At 40.7% G+C, this 14,180-nt stretch overlaps 2 protein-coding genes across 4 annotated transcripts; one reads left to right on the forward strand and one right to left on the reverse strand.

Moving 5' to 3' along the window:
- Nucleotides 1-289: 289 nt before the first annotated feature.
- LOC127374926 (zinc finger CCHC domain-containing protein 7-like) lies at nucleotides 290-8,515 on the reverse strand. 2 transcript variants are annotated; one of them, XM_051420636.1, is made up of 8 exons: nucleotides 7,669-8,515; nucleotides 6,077-6,129; nucleotides 5,497-5,607; nucleotides 4,750-4,923; nucleotides 4,466-4,501; nucleotides 4,144-4,248; nucleotides 3,701-3,818; nucleotides 290-1,238 (listed from the first exon to the last, which is right to left on the reverse strand). In XM_051420636.1, the coding sequence occupies exons 1-8, from the start codon at nucleotides 8,066-8,068 to the stop codon at nucleotides 757-759; spliced, it is 1,479 nt and encodes a 492-aa protein (XP_051276596.1). In that variant the 5' UTR covers nucleotides 8,069-8,515; the 3' UTR covers nucleotides 290-756. The 2 variants fall into 2 exon arrangements, with proteins under 2 accessions (XP_051276596.1, XP_051276597.1); XM_051420637.1 differs by having other exon boundaries at nucleotides 4,750-4,920; nucleotides 7,669-8,514.
- A 13-nt stretch (nucleotides 8,516-8,528) lies between these two features.
- LOC127374927 (paired box protein Pax-5-like) lies at nucleotides 8,529-12,902 on the forward strand. Of its 2 annotated transcripts, none has more exons than XM_051420639.1 (7): nucleotides 8,529-9,764; nucleotides 9,960-10,125; nucleotides 10,704-10,901; nucleotides 10,984-11,024; nucleotides 11,111-11,218; nucleotides 12,481-12,624; nucleotides 12,721-12,902. In XM_051420639.1, exons 1-7 carry the CDS (start codon nucleotides 9,722-9,724, stop codon nucleotides 12,741-12,743), a joined length of 723 nt encoding a protein of 240 aa, XP_051276599.1. In that variant the 5' UTR covers nucleotides 8,529-9,721; the 3' UTR covers nucleotides 12,744-12,902. The 2 variants fall into 2 exon arrangements, with proteins under 2 accessions (XP_051276599.1, XP_051276600.1); XM_051420640.1 differs by having other exon boundaries at nucleotides 11,111-11,209.
- The last annotated feature ends 1,278 nt before the right edge of the window (nucleotides 12,903-14,180 follow it).

The following is a 14,180-nucleotide window of genomic DNA, read 5'->3' on the forward strand; positions in this document are numbered from 1 at the left end:
CGATTTTAAGGAGCAGCTTGTTATCGGAGTCGACTACTTCAGTCTGGCAAACCCCGGGCAGCTGCTCAGTTCATTAATAATTCAGCAGCTTCATACCAGAAATACTATAACACAACGCTTTGAAAGCCGCTGGCTTCATACAGCTTTCCAGGTAGATGAGCTCTACATACACTGATGGTGAAAGCATTCTCTGATATATCATATAAACCTAAACACACACACCTATAGGTTTTCACGTATCAGTCGTCACGTAATAATCCTCCACCCGGAACACAAATCATACAAGAGCTTACGTGGAAATCCATGTTTATTGTCGTTTTTACAATATAAATATTAGTCTTTACAAAAGGTCCATCAAAGCTCTTTGCCTCTGACCTGATTTCAAGTACTGTAATGACAGAAAATAATATGTTACAGTAAAACTAGCATTAATATTAAGGGAGATAAAAAAAAAAAAAACACCCTCTACAACATGGTACATGAGCCACAAAGCAGACAGAGTGTAAAAACATATTCCAAAATACTGTATGTTGACAACTTGGCACAGCCAGAATAACAGTAGTAGATGCACTTGAGGAACAAAGTACAAAAGCACATTCACACCAGTCACACTGAAGACGAGCGTCCGCCAGCTGTAAACTCTACAGTTTTTTGTATTGTAATACATAAATTAATCCATCAAAGACATACAAAAAATATGTTTTGTTATTAGTTACATTTATTACATCTTAAAAATAAAAAATAAACAATCACACTTCATCTTCTTCGGTGGCGTACTCTTTGTTTCGGGGAAAGAAGGTTTTCATTACTGATGTTTACGTCACCATATGGATATAATTCCCCATGTTTTATCCCTCCTCTCTTCTTCCACCTCTCTGCCTCTCCACTCCTTCTGCCACCTTCCTCACTCCTCCTCTTCTTCTGTGGAGTGGGTGCAGACTGCCTGTGACTGTGGAGTGGAGACCTGAAGGGTTCTGCTGGGCAAACTTCATCAAAGCTCCCCCGGGATCTCCCCAGTAGTCCTCCTTCCCGTCTTGCTTGAGCCTCTCTTCTCAGCCTCTTCACCTCCCTCCTCTCTCTGCGCCTCTCTGGCCACGTCTTCCTCCTGCCAGCCCGGCTACATGTCTCCTGGGTTGGCCTGCTCCGCCCGTGGACTGGCTGATTCTCCTCGCCGCTCTTAGCTGCTGGTTCAGAATGCTGCTGGTCTGAGAGAGGAAGGGATCCAGCACTCACAAGCTCTGAAAACACAGCATAGAAAAATAAAATCCCCTTGATAAACGGTGTATAGATTAAGAAGCTGTTGTTTGCAGCAATACAAATCCACATCCAAGAAATTATCAACAAACTCTGCAGTTCTTCTTAGTTCTATGGAGCGCTTAGTCATTCAGATAATTTTGTTGGTTTAACGGCCCGCAATTTAACTACTGTGATTCACTCTCACTACTCTCATCAACCCTGTTTTCAGACAGCTTGCTTCAAAACTCTGATAAAACCAAATACTCTACCTGCACAGAACAAAACATCGGGCAGAAAAAGGTAGCGACCAGAACAAAATGTACCATTTAGCAGCCAAAGATAGATAAAAACACAGAAAACAGACCGGAAATTGGTTGCCAGTTTATTAGGTACACCTAGCTAAAACTCTAGACCACAATCATATTCCATTCAAGATATGGTTTCCAGGTACATAGGAGGCCTCAAGCTACACTTCTCAACTGGATAGTTTATCACACATTGGCAAGACCTCCAAAAAGGAAGTCCAACTGGCTGCATCACCTCCCCCCGTCTTAGAGTTTCATGGATGACATCACAGTAACAACAGAGACTCATGTACAAGCCAGATGGGTTTTAGCATCCATGGACAATTTTGTAACATGGGCAGGGATGAGCTTTAAGGCCAGGAAGTCCAGGTGTATGGTGGTTAGGAGAGTCTGTTCCATCTATTGAGTACAGCCCAATTAAATGTCTTGGCAAGTAGTTCAGTGGGTCGAGGACCTGATACAGCCAATGTCATAAACACCCTGAAGCAAACCGATTAGTGGCTGAGAGTTATCTACAAAACTCAACTCACGATTTGATACAATTCACGATACTGGGTTATGATATGATTTTCTCACAATTTTTTTTAATGACATTATGACTAAAAAAGATTTACTTTATTTCAGACAAAAATCTACTAAATATATTTTCTAAACTGTGCAAAACAATGCATTTCATTTTCTTTGTAAATGTAAAACTGAACGTGAACTACTGAACATTTTCAGATATTTGTATCGCGATTTGACGATCTTGCAATCTATTGTCATAGTCATACAGTCTTTGAGTAATGCTGCTGTGGTTCTTCACAGTGTGCAGTTTTCCCATGACAAGTGAGTATTGACAGGGAAATCCAAAAGCACTTATGGAGATGGTTGGGTGTTCCCATAAGCTTTTGCTCTGTGGGTCTCTACATTAGATCAGGCCAGCTGCAGATTACATTATCACCACTAGTAATTTAAGGAAGCTAAGGTGTAAGCTCTAACATTAAGAGACTCGTAAGATCAATGCATGCGCCAAGCTGGAGTTACGACGTGATCAGGCCACAAATGGCTGATGCAGCTATTAACCATCATCTGCATTCAGTGCTCTCAAGGTAAGGCTTCGGCTCTGTGCATTTTAAACAGAAAGTTAATGCAATGCACCATGATCCAGGAAGAAGTGAGGAACTTCAAGAAGGAATCAAGGAGACATGGGAGCTGCCCAAGAGGAAGCGAACATCCAGCATTCTTACTGTATCTTCCCTCACCAGCATGTGTGCACACATGGGGGCTGATGGAGGACCCCAGCTGTAAACTGAAGGGGATTCTAACACACATACTGACAGGGTGCAAAACAGCTCTAACCTAAGGCCGGTATTGGTGGCTCCATGACAAAGTCTGACACGTTGGAGGAATAACGCAGCCAGTTAATTGTCTCCTTTGTTCAGAAGAGAACCATGGCAGGCACATCCCACAGGCCTGAACCCTCCATGCAGCAAATGGCAAGGTCTTGGGAGAATGTGCTCCATAGATTGTGTTGTGGTTCCCCAGAAGACGAGAAGATAATCCTGCTGGAATTTACATGGGAGGAGGGTTGTCAAGAGGCACATTAAAGCATAGCCCCAAAATATCAACCTCTAGTGCAGAACTGCAGAGACGAAGGATGGCAAGCAAGGCTGTTCTCCATTGAGGTCGGTTGTAGAGGTTTTTCTACAGCGTCTGTTTGGCAATTGCTGCCTGCTCTGGGTGACCACAGAAAGAGGAAAGGGGATGTAACTTGGCCAATGGGGCAGGAAGCAGACAGTGCCTCTTGCTGAATATGGAGTTGGTGAGAGGAGAGAAGCTGGAAGTCAGGGGCAGATGGGCAGTGATTTGGCTTCTACTGCTTATCCACCAAATGGAGGGTGTCATGGTTAAGGCTCTAAACACCCTATGAAAGTTGTGTTCATCTAAGGCCATCTGCTCCTGAATAAAAGGCTAAAGTTACCCCATTAATAGGTAACTGGAGAGACCTCCAAATGGTGTATGCTGCAATCAATACAATTGTAAAAGGGGACCCTGGGAGGACTAGATGTGTTTTTAATTAGATTAAATTAAAATAAAAAGCAAAATGACACAATTTTATGCACATTTATCCATCACTGTATGTACAATAATACTGCATGTACTATATGTTTTGTCACCTTTGTCTCTTGTCTGCATCCTGGTACGACGTTGGAAGATATCCTCCATGGTGTCATAGTGGCAAACGTAGGGCAGTGAAGGAAAAGTCCCACTGATCATCCTCCTCTTGGTGCACTCCTGATACCGACAGAGGGAGAGACACAGATGTACAGAGACAGACAGAGAATGAGAGAAAATGTAAAGGATGGATGCAGAAGAGTGGTGCTAATACAAAAAAAACAAAGTGACTAAGGGAGAGAGAAAAGAGAGAGTATATGAGAGAGGTACGTTGTACAGAGGTATATAGAGGGGAAGAGAGAGGCAGAGAGAGACATGAGACAGTGTAGAGAAAGAGACAGAAAAAGAGAGGGATTACAGATTTAAGGCAGAATCGAGCCAAGAAGGAAAGGAGAGGTGGTAAAAAAAAAAAGAAGAGAAGGACTCCTTTTTATTGGCCACTTACATAGCCATAATGTCCCCTCTCAGAGCAGTTGTAACAATGAGCAGGGCATTTCTCATGTTTTAGGGTCTGGACTGTCCGTGGCCTGAGTGGAACCTCTAACTGGATCTGAAAAAAAGGTCAAACAAAGAACATTTTTTAAACATGGAAAACATTCAATTTCACCAGCCTATCAAAAAACATATAAATATGGTCCTCTGCCCCCTCCTTTTCATTTGGATGGTTTCCATTTTCTAGTTTTGAGAAATTGGAGTTTAAAAGTGTGTCTTGCCTAGTAAAGAAGTTGGGATAAGCAAAGTGCCATACACTCAAAACTTCAACTCACTGTCAAGTGGTATTGTCTCCATGTATCAGGGCAGGCCTGAGGAAAACCCAGGAAACAAAAGAGGAAATTATTCTTTTGAGCACTATAGAACAAAGCATTGTGTAACTTGCACTGAAGATGAGAAACTGTTTGCTGAGATCAAACAGCACTTCATAAATGGGGCCCACACACACCTGAGGCTACAGAACATGTCAACACCCAACTGACAAATGCTTTTAAAGTTTCCTTCAACACGGCAACACACTCACAGGGGCCAGACCTCAGGGCTAATGGACAAAACTCACATCAGAGAGATGCCCTGCCATACCACAGCGCTGGCAGTGTTGGTTCCACAGCGGGGGCCTTTCGCAAGGCTTGAATCCATGTGAACGCAGGCCACAGCTAGGGCAGGGGCGGCCTGGACAGTCCCTCTGGATGTGGCCTTGGATACCACAAAGGACACAGGTAGGACACTTCTGCTGACACAGAGACGAAAAATGATTTTTACAAGAGTGATAAGGTGGGTGTTATGATGTTTGCAGTCAGTCCCTACAGGTGATTGTGAAATTACATCACGACTTATGTCTCCAGTGTCACTTATGGTAGTCTGTAAGGGACATTAACATTAAAAACTGGGTAACCTAGTCAGTTAAACATTAATGTTTTGTCATCTATTCTTCAACTTGACAGCATAATTACACGTGACAGCACAGCAAAATATTCCATGTTTAAGCAGATGAGGCCATAATTGGATAGTTAAAGTATAAACATCAGCTGGACTCAAACAACAGATGTTGTTAAACATCTTCGATCAATATGAAACCCCGGAAGTGGTTTTAATAAAACAGAAATCTCATCAGCTGGATCGTAATTTCAACCTGAATCAGGGTTATTAATAGCTTTATTAATCAAACCCTACAATTACTATTCCTTCTACAAGGCCGCGATATCTGCTTTATATATATATTTCTATATATCTGCTCTACTTAATGACAGTGTGGAAGAATATTATGTGTGTGTAAAAGAAAAAGGATAGATCAGTGTTCTTTTACCTTGTGGTAGTAGCAGCTTTTGGCAAGGTGTCCCGTCCTGTTGCAGACGTTACAGATGAGAGAAGGACCAGGCACAAAATAACGAATGGGGAAAGGCTGATACCGTCCGTACTAGATAATATTAGAGAGCAAAGACATGACAGACATTATTTAAAAAGGCAGTCTTGTAAGTTCATTAGACCACGGACAATTTTCTTTCCTTCTTTTGCCACAAATCCATACTGGGAATTCTACTACACAGAGCTTATCTTTACTGTTGAATTACTCTTTACGGTAAATATTCTTAGCCCATTAAAGAGTCGTCTTTATTTAAATTTAGCTTTAAAAGTCATCAGTTTCATGTTTTTTTAAAGTATTTCTTATGCATACATACATTTGAATAATAGAAACAACAAATACAATTGAACAATATTTGCTTTTGAATTTGGATTATATAAACAAATCTCTATTAAAAGACCCCTAACACCTACTCAACAAATAATATTACATGACTAAACAAAATAAAAGTAGATTTCCTTGAATAAATTAGCTCTAATGTAGTATTCCTGAAAATCAATAAAAGTTATTTTTAAAAAGTTACCTTGTCTTTGTCTGATACGGCCCAGGTATCCTTAACTGATTTCACATTATGATCTATAATGGAGAGAATGACAAAGGAGAACATTAAGTTTTGTATAAAGAAATGTATTCCACAATATGTGGTTCTCAGGCAAGCACAATTTTAAAAAAAGGTTTTACAAATAAAGGAAGGATCAAGAGTTCTTTCCAAGCCGAGCAAATTTAGTCTTTCCTAGGTATTATGTGTTATAAAAGCTGTAAGTCTCTCAGGGCTTAGAAAACGGATATAAAACACTTGACCTTCTCACAATAACTATCACTGAGGTGAGATGTAAGGAAATACTTTAAACCTCTCTGCTCCGGTGGAGCCGCTGGCTGGCAAGATAAGATGGAGTGGTTGTGCAGGGCAGCTCCCTGGTGTGAATATGAGTATCATCATTAATGTGAAAAAGAGCATTTCGGAAAACGGAGTGCTTGCTGAGTAAAAATATATCAACAGAAATGTATTTCTATCTAAACACGTCTTTATTTTTCTGTATTTTCTGACAATATCCCATGTTGGAACACTGACACATTAAATAGCTGGTATTTCTGCTGCTCTATGAAATATTAGTTACAGAGAAAAAAAGATAGATAGATAATTTAATAAAAGCTTTACTTCAACTTAAAATCCCTAAATAGCAACAGCAGTGTAGCCTGTTTTTTTGTTATCATTGTTTTACAGCAGAAATCACTTATGTTGCCAATACTGTTGTTTTGCTTCTGTCTTCTGTCTGCTCTCTCTGCCCTCTCTCTCTTTTCACTCTCCCCCACTGTCAGACAGACGACCACCACCTGAGCCGGATCTGCCTTTTCTGCTTTAACAGGTTTCCTTCCCTTGTGCCAGTGCTTGCTCATTGGTACTGTTGTCTCTGTAATAATGTTATAAAGAGTTCGTCTAGACCTGCTCTATTTGAAAGTGTCTGAGGTAACTTTGTTATGAATTGGCGCTTTACAAATAAAATTGAATTGAATTGAAATTGAATTGAACCATTTCAACTAAAATCACAATAATTAAAATCCGTCCTTTAACTGAGATCACCTGATTTTAACTGAAGAAAATGTTCACTCTTAACCACTTCCACTGTTACACTGTTTATATTGTCAAACAGAAGTAAGTGGAGATATACCTTGGATTTCTGGGCCCTGTTTTGTTGATTTTTGCTGATTTGTACTAACAAGCAAATTGGTTGGCACAGTGGCTGCAGCACCTTGTGTAACAACATTCACATTTCACCCTGTACCCATCGGTCAGCAGTACAACACACACACTCCTAATTCAGAGAGGAAGACACACAGTTGGAGCCCATATACTGTAACTGACTACAGGTTACAGACAGACTGTTGAATTTGATTGTTTCATGTTTTATATAGTTATTTTCTTATTACAAGACAAAAGTAGATCCTTCAACACTTGTTGATGGACACACTTGGACATATTCCTTGTACTTCACTCATAGTTTGACTTGGTTTTCCTTCGGGTAACCATTTCAGAATCCCACATTGCAAAAGTATCTACTATAAAAACTAGTTCAACACAATGTCAACCCAGTGTGAGATCAAGAATCGTCTAACCTTCATCTCCAGATTCATCCTCAGAGCTGTCCCTGTAGCTCAGGTTAAGCTGGATGCTTGAGTCTCCCACCTGCTCCTCTCCTCCCAGGATCATCCACCCCTCAATGGGCTGGCCACTCTCCTCTTCCTGCAGCTTCTCCTCCTGTGAGTCCAGACTGGAGGTAGGCCCCGGGCTGCTGTCCCGCTGTGCCCGTCCAGAGGAGCTGCTGAATGCCAGGAGGAGCGGAGGAGAGCTTCCCCCGCTGAGCTGTGCAGCTCGATTACAGCTGCTGTGAGGTTTGTGGGGACTGAACTCGACCTCTCCTCCATCCTCTGAACTACTGGACCACTCAATAAAGAAGAGGTTGTCCTTGCCTCTTTTCTCACCATCGTCATCTTCATTTTCCTTCGTATAGTCCATAGTACAAGCAGCTGAAGAGCACCGCCCAACGACGGCTCAATGTTACTGCTATCAGACAGCGGTGGCTAATGGCTCATTTAGGTTAACACTAGCTTTTCCTTAATAACTGCAACCGGGAAGAAATTCCTTGGTTAGGGAATTTCTTTCTTATACGTGTAGCTAATTATGAAGTCGGTGTGTAAACATACAAAGTATGTACTGACACGTGGATTAACATCAGGCTAACTAGCGCTATGCTAACGTTAGCTCCGTAGTAGCCAAGGCAGTTTAGTTAATTCAGTTAAATTAACGAACACAAACCCGTTAAATAAAGTCCATAATGGTACTTTTCAGACGCTTACCGTCTTAAGTTCACAACATCTCGCTTGCGACTCCACGCAATACACAATACTTTGTTTCCTTCCATACAACTGAGAGGGTTACTCTCATTCTTGTTTACATTTGAAGCACTTTACCCGGCGTTAAAAAAAAAAAAACTTTACCCGGCGTTTCCGGGTGTTAAAATGTTGGACAACAAAAACCGCCCCCAGCGTTTAAAAACAAAAAGTTTGGCTAAAAGTTTAACCCCCTAAACTCTGGGTGGATTTGGTTTGTACATTTTTATCGTAATTTGTAATATAGAAGTCAAAAAGTAATGAATATTATATAACAGGAATGTTATAAATGACGATTCCCATAGCAACGACTTCCAATTTAATTTAATTTAAATGTATCCTAGCTGAACAGGAAACTAAATTAAGTACTTAATTTAAGTAAATACCTCAAATCTGTGAGCATATCTCAAGAATACAAGTGTAACTCTACTCACATTACACCACTGGCCTACATGTTAATATAAACATACTTATGTACTTATGTAATGTAAAGTGTAGCCCTATTTAATCACACTGAGTCACCATTGACCCAAATGGTGGAATGTAGGTTTCTAGGCTACTACTTCTCATTTCTTCATTTAGTGTATCTGAATCAGCCCATTTCACTGAGGAGATTTATGCTTTTAATGCGAAATAAGCATTGTGGTTTTTCCGTATGTTAATGAGGATTTCAGGGGCTTTAACCTGAGGGCGTTACATTCTACATTAAAAACTATATATAAACTTAAACCAGCCTAAATACATTTAAATTTGAACATAGGCCAACCAAACTTAAATGGATTTAGCAGGTTATTACCACACCAGAATAACATTCCTGGTAACTTTTGATTTCATATTGGGCTTTATACGTACCATCTTTTGTCCCATTTCACTGTGTGTATTGATAATTGTTGAGACCAGCATTTAGAAAAACAAATAAAATGTTAGTAAATAAAATAAAATAGTTAACTGAATGAAAAATCCTATGAATGCATATTGTGGTGTCTCGTTGTGCATTAAATCCTGGCTCCTCCAGCTCTGATCACATGAACTGACTCTTCAGCCTTTACCACTAAAAGCAAGAAGAAAATGGAGCGCGTGCACCTGTGCGTGTGCGTCCAATCAAAGGCTCGTGCCGCTGTCCACCGCACGAGTGCTGAAGACTGCTGCCACTCCGCACGGCAAACAAAATACATACGGGACAAACATCTGAACAGTGCTCTCTTTAATGAAAAGAAACTTTGAGTGAGAAGCACTTTGTTCCAGCACCGTGTAGAAGTTACCTACAGAGCGCGAGCTGATGGACGCGAGCTTCGGACAGGTGCCACTCACCGTGACGCACAGTAAGTAATGACGTTTCTTATTCAATTAAAGTTAGGAGGCGCCGCCAGCGCGTGCCCAGCGCCAGTAAACGACACCTGAATGATGCTGTGTGTGTGTCTTGTGTGTGTGTGTGTGTGTGTGTGTGTGTGTGTGTGTGTCATGGCTTTTTTTTTTTTTTTTTCATTGGCGTTTCTTTGATCCGCTCCGGTGCTCAGGGCACGGCGGGGTGAACCAGCTCGGCGGTGTCTTCATTAACGGGCGTCCGTTACCGCACGTGGTGAGACAGCGCATCGTGGAGCTCGCTCAACGGGGCGTGCGTCCCTGCGAGATCTCCCGCCGTCTGCGCGTGAGTCACGGCTGTGTCAGCAAAATACTGGCCAGGTAAAGTGAATACAAGCCTGTTTGTTGATTTATTCATTCATAGTGCAGAGTTATCCGCAATGAAGCAGATTTTGGGTGCAGTAATAATAATAATAATAATAGTAATAATAATAATAATAATAATAATAATAAACTTTGTTAGTAGTTGTATAGCTTTACAGAACAAAGTTACAGTGTTACAAAGTTGACATATGAGAACCACCAGCATGGTCATAGGTCATTTGGGATAGATAATGATATATAGATATAATTATAACATATATAATATATAGATAAAAACTGCCAACTTTCATGTAAATAATGCATTATATTTATTTTCATGTTCACTATCCATGTGTATACTAATACACATCCCTTTTAATATATGTGTGGTCCCAGGAAGCATTATTCTGAAATTAATTTATTTTTAATATAAATTAATCTCAAGATGTGGTTTTCTTGTTGATGATGTGTGCTGCTTTTTCTCCTTTTATTCCAACATAAATAGATACTACATAAATCACTTCAGCATCTATATTTAACAAACCTTCTCCGCAGGTAAAATGCTAAAACCCTCCTGACAGATATTGTAAATTCAGGTATAATGAGACGGGAAGCATCAGACCGGGAGTGATTGGAGGCTCTAAGCCTAAAGTGGCCACTCCCAGAGTCGTGCAAATGATCCTGCATCTGAAACACACCAACCCCACCATGTTCGCTTGGGAGATCCGAGACAGACTGCTGCTGGAGCGAGTGTGCGACCACGACAGCGTGCCCAGCATCAGCTCAATCAACAGGTATGAATAAGTCTCATGTGTATGTATGTGCTTGACAACACAGATCAATAAAGTAGGTGTTGAGTGAGTTCTGTCTCTATAGGATCATCAGAAACAAAGTCCAGTCGGGGTCTTGTGACGTTGGTAAGTTTTTCTTTCCCTTCTGCTCTTCTCTTGATCTTTTTGTCTTTCTCTGTTGTTTCCTGACACTGACCTCTGCCCCCCTGCAGTGTCATCAGCATCACATGTTGCCATGGAAACAGCCTATCCCTCCGAGTCCACCTACTCCATCAGTGGAATTCTGGGAATCAGGAAATGCAGCAGCAAACGTAAGGAAGGTAATGTGGTCTGTGGATGTGATCAGTGTATTTGTGTGTGTATATGAGTATATTTGCTTCTGCTTAATAGGCCTTTGTTTTTTTACATTTTGACATATCACAGTAGGAAAAGCATGTGTGTAAATAATGAAAAATTAATGACGAATAAGCTGAATTCCATTTAGCTAACTTTGTAATTAAACAGATCTTTACTTTAATTAAATGCAGTTACAAGCTCTACCTCGATTACCCACTACAGGTACAGTATATACAGTACTTCATAGTGCACAGTTTCTGTAGTTGGGATAAAATAAATCAATGTCCTTTATACTTTCATATAGGAATATTACAAAATGCTAATGGTTGTTAGTCTAATTGCAAGTTCACTGCTACTGTCTGTTTCATATTTGAAACTAAACAAAGATTTTTTTCCAAAAGGGATTTTGGAGGGTAAAATAATGTCCCCAGAACTTAATTCAGACACTGGTCCCTGCAATGGAAACACAGAGTTTTCCCTAAGGTTCCTAGTCCCTGGTTCCTGCAGTGAAAACATGGGTAAAGTTGTGCACAAAGTTTTCTCGGTGTGGGAATCTATGGGTTAATAGAAATGTGACTTCACAGGCTAGCTGTGATGAATGATTGCTCCTAAATTTAACAGAAAAGCTATGGATGAAGTCAGTGATTGTACATCCACATTTTTCAGTTTCATTGTTTTCAGGAATTTTCTTTCAGAGGAAAATCACCTGACTCAACAAATATATCAAGGAAATGACTGAAACAAGCTAAGAAACAATAAATGCTCAACTGGAAACCTCTATTCCTGTGTTTTAAAGACAAAATGTAAGACTCCAGACTGGATTGAACATGTGTAGATTTGCCGACACAGAGATTACAGTGGATTCTCTGAGGCACCAGACCAACACAGCAGACTGATGAGTAAAGCCAGTGGTCCTGTGTTAATATTACTCTGGCTGAAACAACCTCAACAGCAGGAGATCCACCTCACCACCCCAGGCTTCTGTCCTCTCATCCAGCAGGCTCTCTGCTCCTCCTTGCCTCCCCCTCACCTCAGTCTCTCATTACAGGCCCACTTACACCTCCACCACTCCATCACTGCAACCATTAGAATAGGAGATTGCATAAAGAAATATGCATACTTACATCTGGGAGCACACACATGCATGTATTTTGTCATTCTACTAATTAGAACAAGTGACGATTGCAGTGAGGAGGATTGAGGTAGATAAAAGTGAACCTATGACAGGAGCTATTTTGTTTTCCAGAAGGAGAATTCTCCTGCAGTGACTACTACGACCAGCCGTGTTCCTGTAATGACGCCTGGGGATGGTCTGACCCCTGCCTGACCTCTTTTTCCAGCCTCACCTTTTACCCCGGCCTGCCAGCTAATCATGATCCAGACCTCTTAGGTCAGTCCGCGTCAAAATATGATCACTTATATCTGATATGAGTTCAGCTTTAATGTGTTTCTCAAAGGGTTTTCTCTCATCTGTCCTCTTGTTTAGGGCCTCCGTGTCATTACAGCTGAACTAGGCTGCAAAACACCTCAGAAGAAAGAACATCATCCTCTCAGTGCCAAAAACAGGATTTCATATTGACTGAAATTGTGATTATTACAACATGACTGCCATCAAGACAGAAACCTTAATCAGTTACCAACATGTTTAAATAAAACTGAAAAGACATATGCCCTTTTGTGGTTTATTTACATAATGTGGAGTCAAAGAGCACGCACATGCTGTTGTTTCAGAGGCTTAACAGAGCTTCATCAGTCCAACATATTGTTTCCCATCGCTGTCACCCCTGTGGCCATGTTCTCCTCAGTCAGTGGTTGAGGGGGAGCATCATTAGGGCCCCTGTGATGGAGAACAGTGGCTGTTTTCTCTCCTTAGTGCGCATCTCCCTGTCCTCCCCTCCAGCATGAGGGATTAAAGGAGGAGACGGGAGATGCCAGAGGGACTGGCAGGGTCAAAGAACACCGCTGAGAAAGACATCTGTGGCCAGCAGTGTGTCGCATCAGTCTATAGGAGACATGTAGCGAGCAGACACATGGTGGCAAGTGTTTTACAAGCACATGCAGATGCCAACAAACATAGCATAGGCACACATATTGTACATCTACAACTACTTATACAGGAGACTGTTGGGGATGTTTTGCTATATATATGTTCTATGATCTTCAATCTGTGTGTTTGTAATTCAAAGAGCAAAACAGCACTGACTCAGAACTACGACTTGGTATCACACATGTTCGACTTATAGAGTAAAAATGTATTACTTAGTCAGCGTTAATTACTCATTATTTTTTATTTTCATCATTCTTTATTTTTATCAGAATTTTTCTCTTCCTGGTAAGAACATATAGATTCTATAATTGTGTGATCATTCAATTTTGATTCAAATAATTAAAATATTGACTTGGTATTTCTTTTTTTATTATTATGATCCCTCATCAAATTTCCTTTCTTCTCCTGGCATTAATGGGCTTCCATATATGTAAGAGGTTAAAAGCTTTCAACTCTTTTGAAAAATCTGGAGTCAAATCAGTTTTACCTCTGAAGCCCAAAATCCTCCAATGTTTCTCAGAGGGCTTTACAATTGTTACAACATACCTATCATAACATAACCTTAGACTCTCAGTGTGAGTAAGAAAAAAACTATGATGGGAAAGAGAGAGAAAAATTCAAGTAGAACAACAGGCAAAGGTTGGTGGTATGATGGTATGCGAAGGCAAACTCATAAAAATAAGGTTTTACTGTATATTGGCACACACCCTAAATAGAGCAGGGCCGTTGTTAATATCATCTGTTCCACCAGTTCTTCTCCTGCTGAACATCACTAGTATGTAGTAGACTCTTGCATCAGTAGGGGGCAGCAGTTGACAGTACTTTGCTTGGTCACAAGCAATAATATCAGCAAGTTTGTATTTCCAAGCTGCAACTCATTAAAACGGCTCCTTAAAACA

Source organism: Dicentrarchus labrax, unplaced genomic scaffold (assembly GCF_905237075.1).
Source record: "Dicentrarchus labrax unplaced genomic scaffold, dlabrax2021, whole genome shotgun sequence".
In the NCBI taxonomy this organism is placed as follows: domain Eukaryota; kingdom Metazoa; phylum Chordata; class Actinopteri; family Moronidae; genus Dicentrarchus; species Dicentrarchus labrax.